The sequence below is a fragment of the Rhinopithecus bieti genome, unplaced genomic scaffold (genome assembly GCF_001698545.2).
Source record: "Rhinopithecus bieti isolate Rb0 unplaced genomic scaffold, ASM169854v2 scaffold_2435, whole genome shotgun sequence".
Classification (NCBI taxonomy): Eukaryota; Metazoa; Chordata; class Mammalia; order Primates; family Cercopithecidae; genus Rhinopithecus; species Rhinopithecus bieti.
In genome coordinates this window covers 169,698-186,986 of record NW_016803909.1, presented here as the reverse complement: position 1 = coordinate 186,986, position 17,289 = coordinate 169,698, and the positions used below count along the sequence as shown (strand labels likewise).

The window sequence follows — 17,289 nt, the reverse complement described above, 5'->3', positions numbered from 1 at the left end:
CCTTGTGATCCGCCCGTCTCGGCCTCCCAAAGTGCTGGGATTACAGGCTTGAGCCACCGCGCCCGGCCCATTCTTACTTATTTTTAAATTGACGAATAACAATTATACATATTTATCATGTACAGCATGTTTCTGAAATATGCATACATTGTAGAATAGCTAAATTGAGCTAATTAACATGAGCATTACCTTATATATTTACAATTTTTGTGGTGAGAACACTTAAAATCTACTCTTAGCAATTTTCAAGGATACAATACATTGTTATTAATTATTAACTACAGTCATCATGGAACTTATTCCTCTTATCTAACTGAAATTTTTTCTCCTTTGACCAACATCTCCCCACTCCCCTAAACTCTGTTTTTTTTTTTTTTTGAGACGGAGTCTTGCTCTGTCACCCAGGCTGGAGTGCAGTGGCACAATCTCAGTTCACTGAAACCTTCACCTCCCGGGTTCAAGCAATTCTTGTACCTCAGCCTCCCATGTAGCTGGGATTACAGGCACACGCCACCACGCCTGGCTAATTTTTGTATTTTTAGTAGAGATGAGGTTTCACTATGTTGGCAAGGCTTGTCTTCAACTCCTGACCTCAAGTGATGCACCCGCCTTGGCCTCCCAAAGTGCTGAGATTACCTGCGTGAGCCATCACGCCTGGCCAACATTTTCTGACCATTGAACCTTATTGTACCACGGGCCAGTGTACTTTTCTGTAATAACTCACTTTGGATTCTCTCCCTTTGCTTTCACACAAGATGTGTCCTTATATTATAGATACCTTAACTAGAATCAAAGAATTCAATTGAGACTGTGTCATAGAAATGAATTAAACAGAGAAAACAAATTACTTAAAAGTATAACAAACGATAAGAAATAAGTAATTTGAGCTATTGCAAATAAACAAAAATAAAAACATATATAAGAAGTCATAACTTATGGCAGGGTACGGCGGCTCACACCTGTAATCCCAGCACTTTGGGAGGCCAAGGTGGGCGGATTATGAGGTCAGAAGTTCAAGACCAGCCTGACCAACATGGTGAAACCCCGTCTCTACTAAAAATACGAAAATTAGCTGGGCGTGGTGGCATGTGCCTGTAGTCCCAGCTACTCGGGAGGCTGAGGCAGGAGAATCGCTTGAACCCAGGAGGCAGAGGCTGTAGTGAGCCGAGATTGTGCCACTGCACTTCAGCCTGGGTGACAGAGCAAGACTACATCTCCAAAAAAAAAAAAAAGTCATAATTTATGACATAATTAATTGAAGTCAAAATTGGTGATATCCTAAATGTTTTTTGGTTTTTGTTTTTGAGACGGCGTCTTGCTCTGTCACCCAGGCTGGAGTGCAGTGGCGTGATCGCAGCTCACTGCAAGCTCTGCCTCCAGGGTTCACACCATTCTCCTGCCTCAGCCTCCTGAGTAGCTGGGATTACAGGCACACGCCAACACACCTGGCTAATTTTTTTTTTTTTTGTATTTTTGGTAGAGACGGGGTTTCACCATGTTAGCCAGGATGGTCTCGATCTCCTGACCTCGTGATTTGCCTACCTCGGCCTCCCAAAGTGCTGGGATTACAGGTGTGAGCCACCGTGCCCGGCCCCTAAATGTTTTAATTAATTTGAGGTTGGCTTATGAAAACTTTTAGCAAACTCTTTCTAGGAACTGGCTAGTAACAAATACTAACCTAAAACTGAGAAAAATAAAGCATTTAGAACCTTGTTAGTTGTGACACTCTTTTTCTATGCCACATTCTTACTGTATACTTGACTCTGTTAATATTACATAGAGAACAGATACCATTACCTGAAAGGTCAGTTTTGATCCTGGAAACCCATTTATAATTGCCAGCTGATGTCCCTGCTGCCACTTAAAAAACAAGCGTTGGGTTTTGGGATCAGGCAGACAGGCCTTGTGGTCCCGCATCAGGTCTTTTGTGATAAACCTGCAGTGATTCCCGGAGTGCAGTGTGGCATACAGAAGGAATGGATCATCCTTTGAGCTGAACCAGGCATAAGAAAGAACACAATCAAGCACAGCTGAAGAGGCAGAAGACAGCGTTTTTTCGCTACACTTTTTACTTACTTTCCTTGGAGGTGCCTCTGAATTCTTGACCAGCATGATCCTAGTAATACTTAAGAACTACCTGAAAGTCCTTAGCTGGTAAGCAATACCATCTAGAACACAGACGGAAAGCTGAGGGGAATGGAATGCTGTGCCTGGGATTCTCACAGCTTACTGGACTCATCCACTAGACCAATGAATTCTAACAGTGCTCTCCTCACACTTAAAAGTTGCTTCTCTTTGGGCATTTTTCCTATTTGCCTTATCTATCACAGAGCACACCTTTTCCCTCTCTCTTCACCCAAATTCAAGAAACACCCAAAATACTACTAGGGCAGGATGAGACTTTCTTGCAAGCCACCAAATAACTGGCTGCCCCTGAAGCTGAACTGGTATTTCAGAGCAGCTTCTAGACAGTCACCTGGATCAGCACCCCAAAACATCTTCTTTGGTAAGAGCCAGTGACTCAAAGCCTCCAACAGACCATCAACCTTAGCACTTATCATTTTAATAAATGTGCTGTAAAAATGGCAGTAACGACCTTGCTTTAGGAGATTCAGACTGCAACTTGTGATATGCCCTATGCCTTGATTCAAATGACCCTAAATAGGACCATTTAAAGTTTTCTTTATCCTGAAGTATTTCAAGTGAAATGATAAAATGATGAAATGTGCCTTATAACTCTCCAGGAAAAAAAGAAAAAGAAAAAAAGTGTGTGGTTTAGAGAACAAAATTAGCAAAATGATGGTAATTGTTGGAGCTGGGTGACAGTTACATGGGGACTCGCTATTCACTATACTATTCTCTCTAGTGTATGTTTGAAAAGCTTCTTTAGTACATTAGTGGAAAACAGATTTAGTGATAAACATTTAAATATTCAAATCCAAAGCCACAGAAGGTCAGTGAATTGATCGTTACAATTGAGTTTGGAACTTCAGCTGGTGCAACAAATACAGACCCCAAACCAAGCAGTGAGACCACTTTCCAACAGGTTTCTTGGTCATAACGCTTCAAATTTATGTAATTCTTCCATATAAGGAAAACAATAATGATCATGACAGCAACTAACATAAATGTTTTCCATGTACTTGGTGCTGTGCCAAGAGTTTTACATGAGTTATTTACAAGTATTATCTTATTTAATCCTTAAAACAACCCCATAAAGGTTACACAGGAGATAAGGAAGACAGAGAGAAAGGAAACACTTTTCCCAAACAGGGAGTGGCAGGGCCATGATCTCAACCTGGGTAAACTAATTCCCAAGCCTGCAATCTTACTGTCTACCCCATGTTGCCATTAGGTCTTCTGCTCTTGGAGAAATGGAAGCACCATCTTCCAGCTAAAAAAAGAAGGGATGTGGTTTGGGAACTGGATGAGAGGTTTGCTTCTCCCTTGCTTTATGCATTGAGAACCATTGCACTTTTTAAATAATAAATGATTTGGGGGCCAGGCGAGGTGGCTCATGCCTGTAATCCTAGCACTTTGGGAGGCTGAGGCAGGTGGATCACGAGGTCAGGAGTTCGAGAGCAGCCTGGCCAACATGGTGAAACTCCGTCTCTACTAAAAATATAAAAATTAGCTGGGCATGGTGGCGGGTGCCTGTAATCCCAGGTACTTGGGAGGCTGAGGCAGGAGAATTGCTTGAACCCGGGTGGCAGAGGTTGCAGTGAGTCAAGATTATGCCACTGTACTACTCCAGCCTGGGTGACAGAGCGAGACTCCGTCTCAATAAAATAAAATAAATGATTTGGAGAATACTGACAAATCTTGAAGTCATCACATTCAGACTCTGAAATCTAGATTTGGGGCTGAGGCATATACATTCATTATCTAAGTGAAGTTGGAAATAAAGTTTTGTTAGCATAAACAATATGAAAACCTCAATGCACAAGAGTGCACTGAGTTCACACGTGCTGTTGCGGATCTGTAGTCCTCCTAATTAGCTATTTTTTTCTTACTTTATAGCTACCGTAGGTTGGTTGTTTTTTTTTTTTTTTTTTTTTGGTGACTGTCTCACTCTGTAACCCAAGCTGGAGTGCAGTGGTACGATCTCAGCTCACTGCAACCTCTGCTTTCCAGGTTCAAGTGATTCTACTGTCTCAGCCTCCCGAGTGGCTGGAACTACATGCGTGTGCCACCACACCTGGCTAATTGTATTTTTTCTTTTTTTTTTTTTTGAGACAGAGTCTCGCTCTGTCGCCCAGGCTGGAGTGCAGTGGCGTGATCTCGGCTCACTGCAAACTCCGTCTCCCAGGTTTATGCCATTCTCCTGCCTCAGCCTCCCCAGTAGCTGGGACTACAGGCGCCCGCCACCTCGCCCGGCTAGTTTTGTATTTTTTTAGTAGAGACGGGGTTTCACCGTGTTCGCCAGGATGGTCTCGATCTCCTGACCTCGTGATCCGCCCGTCTCGGCCTCCCAAAGTGCTGGGATTACAGGCTTGAGCCACCGCGCCCGGCCCTAATTGTATTTTTAGTAGAGATGGGGTTTGCTATGTTGGCCAGGCTGGTCTCAAACTCCTGATCTTGAGTGATCTGCCTGCCTTGGCTTCCCAAAGTGCTGTGATTATAGGCATGAGCCACCGTGGCTGGCTTACTGTAGGTTTTGTTACTGACCATGTTTACCATGTTCCTTTGGCTTCCTGGGAAGCTGCAGCTCAATAGCAATTTTCTCCTTACATTTAGCATAAAATCTAGGCCTCCTGCTTATCTATCAGGATCCGTAAGGTCCTCTGTATTGGGGTCTCTGCCTTCTCTCTAATCTCAGAACTTACTACTTTCCCTCTTGCTATTATAGCCCAACTGGCCTTCTTGCTTTCCTCAAACACATGCCAAGCTTATGCCTGCCTCAGGGCTCTTTTTTTTTTGAGATGGAGTCTCGCACTGTCTCCCAGGCTGGAGTGCAGTGGCGCGATCTCGGCTCACTGCAAGCTCCGCCTCCCGGGTCTATGCCATTCTCCTGTCTCAGCCTCCTCAGTATCTGGGACTACAGGCACCCGCCACCACGCCCGGTTAATGTTTTGTATTTTTAGTAGAGATGGGGTTTCACCGTGTTAGCCGGGATGATCTCCATCTCCCAACCTCATGATCCGCCTGCCTTGGCCTCCCAAAGTGTTGGGATTACAGGCGTGAGCCCGGCCTGCCTCAGGGCTTTTAAAATATTTCATGTTTTTTGGGATGTTCTTCCCACCACCTCTCCCCCTTTCTCAAATAACTCACTCCTCATCGAATTTGCCCCCTCAGAAAGGCTGTTCTTGACCCCCCATTCACAACCCTCTGAACTATCCCTTACCTAAACTCTATCTACCTTGCTTTATTGTCCCCATAGTACTAATCACTGCCTGGAATGACATTACCTGTTTATTTGTTTATCTGTTTATTGTAAATTCTAAGAGGGCACTGCTCTTTCTCCAAGAACATAGAAAGTGTTCCTGTTGGTCAAGTATTTGCTAAATGATCTACTTAGGATCTTATGGCATGTATTCGGTGTACTAATCTCACTCCTGACTTATCTTCTCCCCACTTCTCCTTTATCCTGATTTCCTCATCGGTTTAAGTTTATCCTGCCATAGAAACTGTAGTTTTTCTTTTTTTTAGAAGAAAGTAGTTTTGTAAGTTGTCTCAAATCTTTTTTTTCTTTTTAATGAGGGTGAGTATACATATACACATGCATTTTAAAAATAGGTTTTAAAGTAGGTAACTAATAAGCAGATGTCTGGAGCACTGTATAATTCACCTGTTACCTCCAACACTTACATGTTATCAGCGAAAAAACAGCTGGCTTGCTTTTGCACCTCTGCCATCTCATCCTTTCTCCACCGGAAACTCTGTTTTAACATGTGCTTCCGGCCTAGGACCAGCAGTCGCAGATTCTGTTTGGCTAGTTGAGAGATGACATTCAAGAGCTAAAAAACACAAAGCCAGAACCCCAAAAGGTCAAGGGAAGACTCTCAAATTAGTGGAGTGATTTTTTTCCAGCAGGCCACCTCAATGGTGAACATGTGCTTCCGGCCTAGGACCAGTAGTCGCAGATTCTGTTTGGCTAGTTGAGAGAAGACATTCAAGAGCTAAAAAACACAAAGCCAGAACCCCAAAAGGTCAAGCGAAGACTCTCGAATTAGTGGAGTGATTTTTTCCAGCAGGCCACCTCAATGGTGAAGCACTCTTTTCTGGTAAGGGGTAAGAAAACAATCCATAATAATTTCCCATCTTTGAAAGCCTGAGGAAAATGCTTCCCTATTACACATTAATGTCTAACATCTGCCTATTGGTCAGGCTACATTGCAGAGAGGTTTTTCTTTTTTGTAAGTGTGTGTGACAGGGTCTCACTCTGTTGTCCAGACTGAAGTGCGCAGGTGCAATCACAGCTCATTGCAGCCTTGAATTCCTGGGCTCAAGCAATCTTCCCACTTCAGCCTCCTGAGTAGTTGGGACCACAGATGTGAGCCACCACGTCTGGCTTTTTTTTTTTTCTCTGAGACACAGAGTTTTGCTCTTGTTGCCCAGGCTGGAGTACAATGGCATGATCTCAGCTCACTGCAACCTCTGCCTCCTGGGTTCAAGCGATTTTCCTGCCTCAGCCTCCCAAGTAGCTGGGATTACAGGCATGCATCACCATGGCCAGCTAATTTTGTATTTTTAGTAGAGACGGGGTTTCACCATGTTGGTGAGGCTGGTCTCGAACTCCTGACCTCAGGTGACCCACCCGCCTGAGCCTCCCAAAGAGATGGGATTACAGGCGTGAGCCACCATGCCCAGCCTGATCAGCCTAATTTTTTTTGGTACAGATGGGATCTCACTATGCTGCCCAGGCTGGTCTTGAACTTCTGGCCTCAATAAATTCTCTTGCATTGGCCTCCCAAAGCACTGGGATTACAGGTGTGAGCCACTGCACCCAGCCTAGTTCCGTTTTTTTTTTTTTTTTTGAGACGGAGTCTCGCTCTGTCGCCCAGGCTGGAGTGCAGTGGCTGGATCTCAGCTCACTGCAAGCTCCGCCTCCTGGGTTTACACCATTCTCCTGCCTCAGCCTCCCGAGTAGCTGGGACTACAGGCGCCCGCCACCACGCCCGGCTAGTTTTTTTGTATTTTTTAGTAGAGACGGGGTTTCACTGTGTTAGCCAGGATGGTCTCGATCTCCTGACCTCGTGATCCACCCGTCTCGGCCTCCCAAAGTGCTGGGATTACAGGCTTGAGCCACCGCGCCAGGCCTCAGTTGTTTTAAACTGTGCTCTTTAGGGCCCACTAGGATAGAGATAGAGAGGCTCAAGAGGGATGGGATTTTGTTTCCTAGGATTTCGTTTCCTATACATTTCAAACCTTGTTTCAACCCAAACAGCTCAACCTTTACATATTTATCACATTGGTATTCTGCATAAGTTTTGATTTGAATAAAGGCTTCTACTTCTTTTTAAGTTTGTAAATGATTAGACTAGACAGTGACTTTTCTATGTTATGACTTGATTGTTAATACTGCCTCCTTTCATTGAAATTCCCTTTTCTACAAAAGATCTGTCGATTTCTACCCTGTAGCCTACTTTCCAGTCAGTTACTTTATCCCCATTCTCTCCACTTCCCATCGGCCTCTACTTCATCGTGTGCACATGAACTCCTCAAAGGTCTAGACTTGGGTTTTTAGAAATCTAGTACTTTGGTGAGCTTGCCTATACTCAATTTTTCATAAGGAAAAGTACATAAATTACTTGTATGTACCACCTATTAAACTAAGCTATAAATGGATATTACTAAGTAAAACAAAAGCTGAAAAAACTATAACTTGTATTATATAATCATATATCAGAAATATAAAAGATCTTTATAAGAATTGCTGGGCCCACAAAAACCACAAGTTGAAAGGTCTTACAGAAATCCTTAATTTTCTTGGGTCTTGGTTGGAAAAGGTATTTATTTTAGTCTAGCTTCTCTTTAATCATAAGTTACTCCTCTGTAGATTTTCAGGACATTATTTAAAGTCTTATAATAAATAAAATTAATTCATTTATTTAATCAGCTATCAAATATTACATTAGTACCTGTTATATCCAATATACATGTAGACTCTGATGATCTAATAATGTATTAGCAAGGGCTGAATTTTTTTATTTTTTATTTTTTTATTTTTTAATCTTGAGACGAAGTCTCGCTCTGTCGCCCAGGCTGGAGTGCAGTGGCGCAATCTCAGTTCACTGCAACCTCCGCCTCCTGGGTTCTTCTGCCTCAGCTTCCAGAGTAGCTGGGACTACAGGCATGCGCCATCATGCCTGGCTAATTTTTGTATTTTTAGTAGAGACGGGGTTTCACCATATTGGCCAGGCTGATCTGGAACTCCTGACCTCGTGATCCACCTGCCTTGGCCTCCCAAAGTGTTGAGATTACAGGCGTGAGCCACTGTGCCTGGCCAGCTGAATTTTAAAAATATTACTGTTTATTGCTTTGGACCGATACTGAATTTTTGTCCACTCCATTGCTAATCTTATTTCAGTAAGGAGTAGTTGGCTTTTTTATCCCTAATTATTAGTTCTATAATTAAGACATAGAATGGGCTGGGTATGGTGGCTCACATCTGTAATCTCAGCACTGTGGGAGGATGAGACTGGGGGACTGCTTGAGGTAAGAAGTTTTAGACCAGCCTAGTCAACACAGCAAGACCTCGTCTCTATTTAAAAAAAAAATTAGGCCAGGCACCGTGGCTCTCACCTGTAATCCCAGCATTTTGGGAGGCCGAGGCAGGCGGATCATTTGAGGTCAGGAGTTTAAGACCAGCCTGGCCAACACGGCTCCATCTCTACTAAAAATACAAAAATTAGCTGGGTATGGTGGTGCGCGTCTGTAATCCCAGCTACTGCGGAGGCTGAGGCAGGAGAATTGCTTGAACCCGCGAGGTGGAGGTTGCCGTGAGCTGAGATCGCACCACTGCACTCCAGCCTGGGCGACAGAGCAAGACTCCATCTCAAAAAATGAATGAATGAATGAATAAATAAATAAATAAAATAAAAATTAGCCAGGCATGGTGGCATGCACCTGTGGTACTGGCTACATGAGAGGCTGAGGCAGGAGGATTGCTTGAGGAGTTCAAGGCTACAGTGAGCTACAAATGTACCACTGCACTCCTGGGCAACAGAGTGAGACACCATCTCTTAAAAATAAAAGAACGGACACAACTTGCCCACTTCAGATTCAAGTTTAGCTCAACCTGCAAGTTGAGCTAAACTTGCCCAACTTGCCCACTTCAGATTCAAGTTTAGCTCAACTTGCAGGTTGAGCTAAACCTGCTTGAGTGTTAGCTTAACCTTGAAACACTTGAAACACTCAACCTTGAAACACTCAACCTTGAAACACTCAACCTTGAGGACACCAAACCCAGAGATTTACAACTAGTAAAATATAGTTCTTTCCTTCAAAGCTAGGAATAATGGTTTCTGTGCTCAGGCAGTTATTTCCTAGACTTCTCTATGTGTAAGGCATATGGTAGGTATCACAGCTACGGAAATTTAAGCCATAGTCCCTGCCTTTAGTAACGGAGTACCCAATATTATTAATATTATTTTGAGACAGAGTCTTGCTCTCTCACTCAGGCTGGAGTGCAGTAGCACAATCTCAGCTCATTGCAACCTCCGCCTCCTGGGTTCAAGCAATTCTCCTGCCTCAGCCTCCTGAGTACCTTGGATTACAGGCACCCACCACCATACCCAGCTAATTTTTGTATTTTTAGTAGAGACGGAGTTTCACCATGTTGGCCAGGCTGGTCTCAAACTCCTGACCTCAGGTGATCCACCCACCTCGGCCTACCAAAGTGCTGGGATTACAGGCGTGAGCCACCGTGCCCAGCCTCCAATATTTTCTTATGTAACTATCAAGACAAAGAAAACATATATGCTGGCTCTACACATATTGGATGGGTCATAAATATATTTTTTCATTAATAATTATTTTCTGATTAGCTGAAGAATATGCCCAATATCCATTTTCATCCATCATAAAGTAGCTCATATTTGAAAACTTGAAAAATGAAAGAACAAATGACTCACAGCTCACTACCCAAAGACTGTTAATGTCTATTTACCACTCTTTCTGTTCTATTTAGTTTTTACTTTTATTTTATTTTATTTTTCTTTCCAAATCAATAGGTCTTTTGCATCATTTAAATATCACAAATAGGTCTCAGGAATCATCCGGCATCTTATTTCAGAAGCTGGACTACTCTTAGATCTTATTCATCAGCCGGCTGAACGGTTCCTTTTTCAGAGACATAGATACCATCCAAAAATTTCCTGATATCCTTGTTTTTAACTGCTGTGGCTTGCTGAATCAAAGCCTCTAAATTGGAAACAAGCTCAATGTCATTACCTTCAAGGATTAATTCATCTTTCTGGGCTTGAGATACTGAACAAGCAACATCTGGTCTCACCCGAACCCTGAGGATATATTTTTCACCCAGGAAATTTCAGATTTCAACAAGAGATCCATTCTCCTGGATAATGACATTGATGGGGAAGTAAGCATACACAGACCTCATCTTGTAATGGAAGCCCAGTGTTAACACCCTTGATCATGTTCTGTACATGACTACAAATAGTCTGAACGGCAGCCAGTTCCTTTCTGTTTCCCCACCATTTGTCAACCTGGAGCCTCTTTTTTTTCTTTCCAAGAAGATTGAATCTACACTGATGTGATTGAAGTCCCTCTGCAGGGTTCCTCTGGGGCCTTTCACAATAACTGTGTGTCCCTTTACAGTAATGTCACCATTTTCTGGAATGTGGACAGTCTGATTGCTGAGAATGGTCTTCATTCCTCAGTAGACATGGCAAAGAAAGCTATTCTATGTATGTTTAAACATAATCTTATAAGCTATTTTAAAAGTTGGGTTAGTAATAAAAGAGCAAACATCTATACTAGTAAACTTTGATTCATGGATTCAAATAGCTCAAAAGACATAGGCTGGGTCTGGTGGCTCAGGCCTGTAATCCCAGCACTTTGGGAGGCTGAGGCAGGAAGACTGCTTGAGGCCAGGAGTTCGAGACCAGCCTGGGCAACACAACAAGACCCCGTCTCTAAATAATAATAATAATAATACAATTATAAAAAAATTCAAACAAAAACTGTTTCTGATACTGATTGCTTAAGTTTCCAGGCAACTGGGAAAACATGGCTTAAAGATAAATACTGTTGTGTCTTCATAGCTGTATCCTGGTTTAGATAAATGGTCTTGAGTTTACTAATAGTACATTAAAGATGGGCCAAGGAAGAGCAGAAAAGCCTATCTTGAACTACTCTGGGGAACCATCTTGTGGCTGAGAAGTCTCTACTAGAAGCAGCTCTCTGAAAACAATGAAAACAAGGAGAATAAATGAAAGACACAGGGAAAAAGATGAGTGTGCAGCATAAAAGCCCCGGCCTGAAACTCCATGAGAGTCCAGCCATGAACCCACTTCTTCTGGGGTAAATTACAAGGCTGGATCCAGTGGGCTGAGTCAGTGTCATAGGTATACTTGGAATAGTTTTTAAAAAAAATACAAAAAATTCAACTTAAGATTCTACGTTAGATCAAAAGTGAAACCAGGAGGGAAAATGGAGTGAGTAGATGTACTTCTCCCTATGTCTCCCACTAAGTGAAACTCAAAACCTTGGACATTATATATAAAATGAACATAAGAAGACTTGGAAAGGTAGAGGGAAAAATGGCAAACTGGCTGGAGACCTCAGCACACAAGGACTGACATGGTTGTGAGTTCCCTGGGTTTTCTTTTTGCCACATATATCTCAGAATTGGAGTTGAAGAAGCTGTCAACCTAGAAATGCCAATGTGTGCAGACAAAGAAAACCCAACAAAGGCTTGTTCTCTTTAGCCAAAAGACAGGAAAGAGGCAGTCTTACTCAGAAAACTTGGTAAAAAAAAAAAAAATAACATCAGTAGACTATGATGCTGTGTATGTGTGTGTGTCTGTGTATGTATAAAACAAGTAGAGTTGGCTGGGTGTGGTAGTTCATACCTGTAATCCCAGCACTTTGGGAGGCCAAGTTGGGTGGATTGCTTTGTTGTAGGAATCAGGAGGACTACAGACACTTCGGGGTAAAGCAGGATGATCTTTATTGAGTGCACTCAGACCTAGCAGACTTAACATCTAAAAAACTGGGCTGAGAACAAAGACAGCACTTGACTTTTACATACCCTTCAAAAAGGGGGTGGGCTAGCCTGAAACAAACTTATGGTGGTGTGAAAGCAAGAATACAGAGGCAGAACAAAGACAGTTAATCAAACTGTGATAGGTGTATAACTCAGGATTACACATGACTGTTGCTATGTAAGCTAGATGGCTGTTATCTAGGTTTGCCTTAGTGCCTTGCTAGGCAAGCCACTAGCTTATTCTATGACATTCACTATGGCACCGAGGTGGCTGTAGCTTAGGCCTGCTCAGATGGCTCATGACTTTCACTGTACTGTACTTTCACTGTACTGTTTAGGTAAAGCAGAATACTTGAAGGTAAAGCAGAATACTAGTTACAGAGAATAGGAATCTATAAACTCACACTATAAGATAAAGAAAAATTCGTTTTTCTCTTCCTTACGTTGAGGGAGTACTGGGAGAGTCTTCAGGGCACATTAGATAGTATTATCAAGACTTTTCTTGGGTCTGGACTGTGCCTGTTGCTGCCTCTGGGACAAGTCAGCCTAATATACAAAACCTTATTTCTCTTTTTTTAAATTTTATTTTTTCTTTCTTTCTTTAATTTCTGCCTCAGCTTGAGTTCAGGAGTTTGAGACCAGCCTGGGAAACAAAGCAAGATTTTTTCTCTACCAAAAATGAAAAAAATTAGTTGGGCATGGTGGTATGTGCCTGTGGTCCCAGCTACTCTGGAGGCTGAAGTGAGAGGATCCTTTGGGCCCAACAGATCAATGCTGCAATGAGCTATGAGAGCGCCACTGCACTCCAGCCTGTGCAACAGAGTGAGACCCTATCTGAAAAAACCCCCACCAAAATAAAAAAAAAAACACACACAGAAAAAATGAAAAACCCCCCAAACACCTACAGTGACCACTAAAATGCTATACAAAAGATACACTCAAAACACTACAGATTTTATTTTATTTTATTTATTTTTTGAGACAGAATCTCACTGTCCCCCAGGCTGCAGTGCAGTAGTATGATCTCAGCTCACTGCAACTTCCGCCTCCCGGGTTCAAGCAATTTTCCTGCCTCAACCTCCCGAGTAGCTGGGATTACAGGAGCATGGCAGCATGCCTGGCTAATTTTTTTTTTGTATTTTTAGTAAAGACCGATTTTCACCATGTTGGCCAGGCTGGTTCTGAACTCCTGACCTCAAATGATTCACCTGCCTCAGCCTCCCAAAGTGCTAGAATTATAGCACCCAGAAAAAAACACTGTAGATTTTTAAAAGTCATTATAGAGAAATAAAAATGGAATTCTAAAAAAGTTCAGTAGTCCATAGGAAGGGAGGAAAAGTAAAAGAGACAAAACACAGAAAACAAAAATAAATGGCAAGTATAAGCCCTAACATATCAATAACAGTATGAGCTATAAAAAGTCTACATATACCAATTAAAAGATAGAGGCTGGCAGAGTGGATTAAAAAACATGACCCAACTATATGCTATCTTGAAAAAACCTCAAATATAAACATATAGACTGGTGGAAAGTAGAAGGATGGAAAAAGTTATATAGCATGCAAACAATGAAAGGAAAGCTGGAGTGGCTACATTAATATTAAATAAAATATACTTCAGCGCAGAAAAAATTACCAGAGACACAAAAGATGTTATACAATGATAAGAGTGTCAATCTAAGAAAACATAGCAATCTTAAATGTGTGTACCAAACAACAGAGCTGCAAAATATGTGAAAGCAAAAGCTGACAGAACCAAAAGGAGAAATAGCCAAATCTACAACTACAGTTGGAGACCTCAACACTCCTCTCTCAACAATTGAGAGAACAACTAGACAGAAAATCAGCAAGCATATAGAAGAACTCAACACCACCGTCCAGGTTCATGAATTGGAAGGCTATTAGCTAGTAAAGACAAAGGAAGTAGAATAGCTCAAACAATTTTGAAAAGAAAGAATGAAGTAGAAAAATCAGTTTACGTCATTTTTAGTCCTTCTTATTCAGCTATGGTAATCATAACTGTGTGATAAAAGTGGAAGGATAAATTCTGGAGTCTGGACCACATAGCAGAACAAAATAAACAATACACGATTCACTCTAGAGCATATCTAACATTCCAAACTGATCCCAGAACTAATACCTCCTGAGTAACCAATACCTCAAGCTTAACCTAAAATAAGGTATCACTCTGCCCCGCCCCCATCCCCTGCTTGCCCTATCCCACACAAGACATCACTGGTCCTCCTTAGTGATACCTTCCCTTACTGATAAGGAGTACACTTGGCCCAGACCTCTGGAATGGGAAGATGGAGGCTTACTCAAGTCAAATTTATCATCTTAAAACTCTTTTTTCTCTCTTCTGATTTGGGGTTTCCTACTATTTCACTTTTCCTTTTCACAAAATCATTTTTCCTTGAAATATGGTCTCCTTTTGCCACTGTATTTTCTTTATTCTGATTACTATCGGGGTTAAATTTTAATTTTCTGTCTATCGTTTTTCCTCAAGATGATTAAGGATAATTCTCTAAAACCCAGAAGAATAAAAACATATTTTGCCAGGTGCGGTGGCTCACGCCTGTAATCCCAGTGCTTTGAGAGGCCGAGATGGGAGGATGTCTTGAACCCAGGAGTTCGAGACCAGCCTTAGCAACATGGTGAGACCCTGTCTCAAACAAACAAACAAACAAAAACACGTTTTAGATTCATATTTGGTTTAAACTTTTTCTGTTTTGGCTTCTACCCTAATTTGGCTTATCTCCAGTAGGAGGAGATGAGTTGCTTTTTTTTTTATTTTTGAGAAGGAGTCTCGCTCTGTCGCCCAGGCTGGAGTGCAGTGGCCGGATCTCAGCTCACTGCAAGCTCCGCCTCCCGGGTTTACGCCATTCTCCTGCCTCAGCCTCCCGAGTAGCTGGGACCACAGGCGCCCGCCACCTCGCCCGGCTAGTTTTTTGTATTTTTTAGTAGAGACGGGGTTTCACCGTGTTAGTCAGGATGGTCTCGATCTCCTGACCTCGTGATCCGCCCGTCTCGGCCTCCCAAAGTGCTGGGATTACAGGCTTGAGCCACCGCGCCCGGCCTTTTTTTTTTTTTAACTCATATGTGACACATTAACTTTTGGCATAAAACTGATGAAAAGTAGTTCCTGAGCTTAGGGGAAAAATATAGTTGGCAGGGCTACATGGGTTAGAAATAACTGAGTAGGGATGCTCCGGAAACAGAAAATCTGTCTGGGAGGTAAGAGAGGCCAATGAGAGCAAGAGCTTTGCTGAGTAATCCTAAACAGCAAATGTTAACTTCCTTTCCCTGTGCTTATACCTTTTTACCTCCTCCTCTGCAGTCTATGGCACTTCCTGAGGTTGTATGGATTGTAGCTGTTCAGAAACTCTAAAGCCGTTGGAATCTGATGTCTTCAGAAATTAAACATTCTATGTCTGTTCCTCAGCAAGATAACTATCATCAATATACCTCATTTATAAGAACTTTCATTATGGGATACCTCCAGGAAAGAACTTAAAAACTGTTTTGGAAGCAACCCAAATGTCAATTTCTGAAAGATGAATGGATTGATAAAATGTGGTATATACATATAATAGATTATTATTCAGCCTTAAATGGGAATGAAATTCTAATACATGCTACAACATCGACGAACTTGAAAAGTAAGTGAAAAAAGCCAGACACTAAAGGACAAATACCAAATGATTCCACTTACGTAAGTTACCTAAAGTAGTCAAATTCATAAACAGAGCACAGAATGGTGGTTGTCAGGGCAGCAGGGAGAGGGGGATGAGGAGCTATTGTTTAAGGGATACAGAGTTTCAGTTTGGGAAGATGACAAAAGTCTGGAGATGAATGGTGGCAATAGTTGCACAACAACATGAAGTAGTTAATGCCACTGAACTGTATACTGAAAAACGGTTAAAATGGTAAATTTTATATTAAATATATTTTACAACAATAAAAGATTTTATCAGTCCAGACATGGTGGCTGACGCCTGTAATGCCAGCACTTTGGGAGGCTGTCCGGAGCCGTGAGGCCCGGAAATTGCCACGGCCTCTGTTGCTTAAGCTCCGCATTGTGGAGACAAGATGGCACACTTCCTGGTTCTTCATCATCAACTTTACCCGCGCGCGTGAACTTTTCCCGCCCGCGCTTAGATAACCTCCCATGCCCGGGAAAGACTAAGTCTACCGAGCATGCGCCTGGTGACGTCTCTCATTATTCTCCTCCCCGCCTGCTCTGAGCCCTTCCTCTTCCCTGCCAGCCTATATAAGGCATTGCACCGCCGCCATTAAACGAGACTTGATCAGGCTATTTGTCTTGTCTCCATTTCTCGTGTTTTCTTGTCTCCTCCATTCCCACTCCCCCTTCCAGGGTCTGTTCGACTGTCCTGCAGGTCGGGACAGGAGGCCAAGGCAGGCAAATCACTTGAGGTCAGGAGTTTGAGACCAGCCTGGCCAACATGGTGGAACCCAGTCCCTACTAAAAATACAAAAAACTTAGCTGAGTATGGTGGCAAGCACCTGTAGTCCCAGTTACTTGGGAGGCTGAGGCAGGAGAATTGCTTGAACCTGGGAGGAGGAGGTTGCAGTGAGCTGAGATGGTGCCACTACTCTAGCCTGGGCGACAGAGCGAGACTTAGTCTCAAAAAACAAACAGAAAAGGATTTTATCATAAAAATTTTAAATATAAACAACAACAGGCAGAATAGCATAATGAACTGCCATGTACACATCACTCAGCTGCAATAATTATCAGCTCACAGCCAATCTAATTTCAACTATATACCCATTCACTTCCTTCTGTCAGATTATTTTGAAACAAATCCCAGACATATCATTTCATCTGTAAATATGTTGGAATGCATTTCTAAATATAAGAACACTTTAAAAGATAAGCAAAGGGGCCGGGGGCGGTGGCTCACGCCTGTAATCCCAACACTTTGGGAGGCCGAGGTGGGTGGATCACAAGGTCATGAGATCGAGACCATTCTGGCTAACACGGTGAAACCCTGTCTCTACTAAAAATACAAAAAATTAGCCAGGCGTGGTGGTGGGTGCCTGTAGTCCCAGCTACTTGGGAGGCTGAGGCAGGAGAATGGCATGAACCCAGGAGGC

General features: G+C 42.5%; 1 protein-coding gene and 1 pseudogene across 7 annotated transcripts in view; both read right to left on the bottom strand.

The window, feature by feature from the left end:
• The window catches only part of PRORP (protein only RNase P catalytic subunit), a 159,122-nt gene that overhangs the window by 2,407 nt on the left and 139,426 nt on the right, over window positions 1–17,289 (bottom strand). For all 7 annotated transcript variants that reach the window (XM_017858707.1, XM_017858726.1, XM_017858699.1 and 4 more), the window contains 2 exons: window positions 5,809–5,957; window positions 1,798–1,993 (listed from right to left, as the gene is read on the bottom strand). In XM_017858707.1, the coding sequence (XP_017714196.1) occupies window positions 1,798–1,993; window positions 5,809–5,957 (345 nt within the window). The remainder of the gene's footprint in view (window positions 1–1,797; window positions 1,994–5,808; window positions 5,958–17,289) is intronic.
• LOC108519606 (60S ribosomal protein L9 pseudogene) lies at window positions 10,259–10,837 on the bottom strand (annotated as a pseudogene).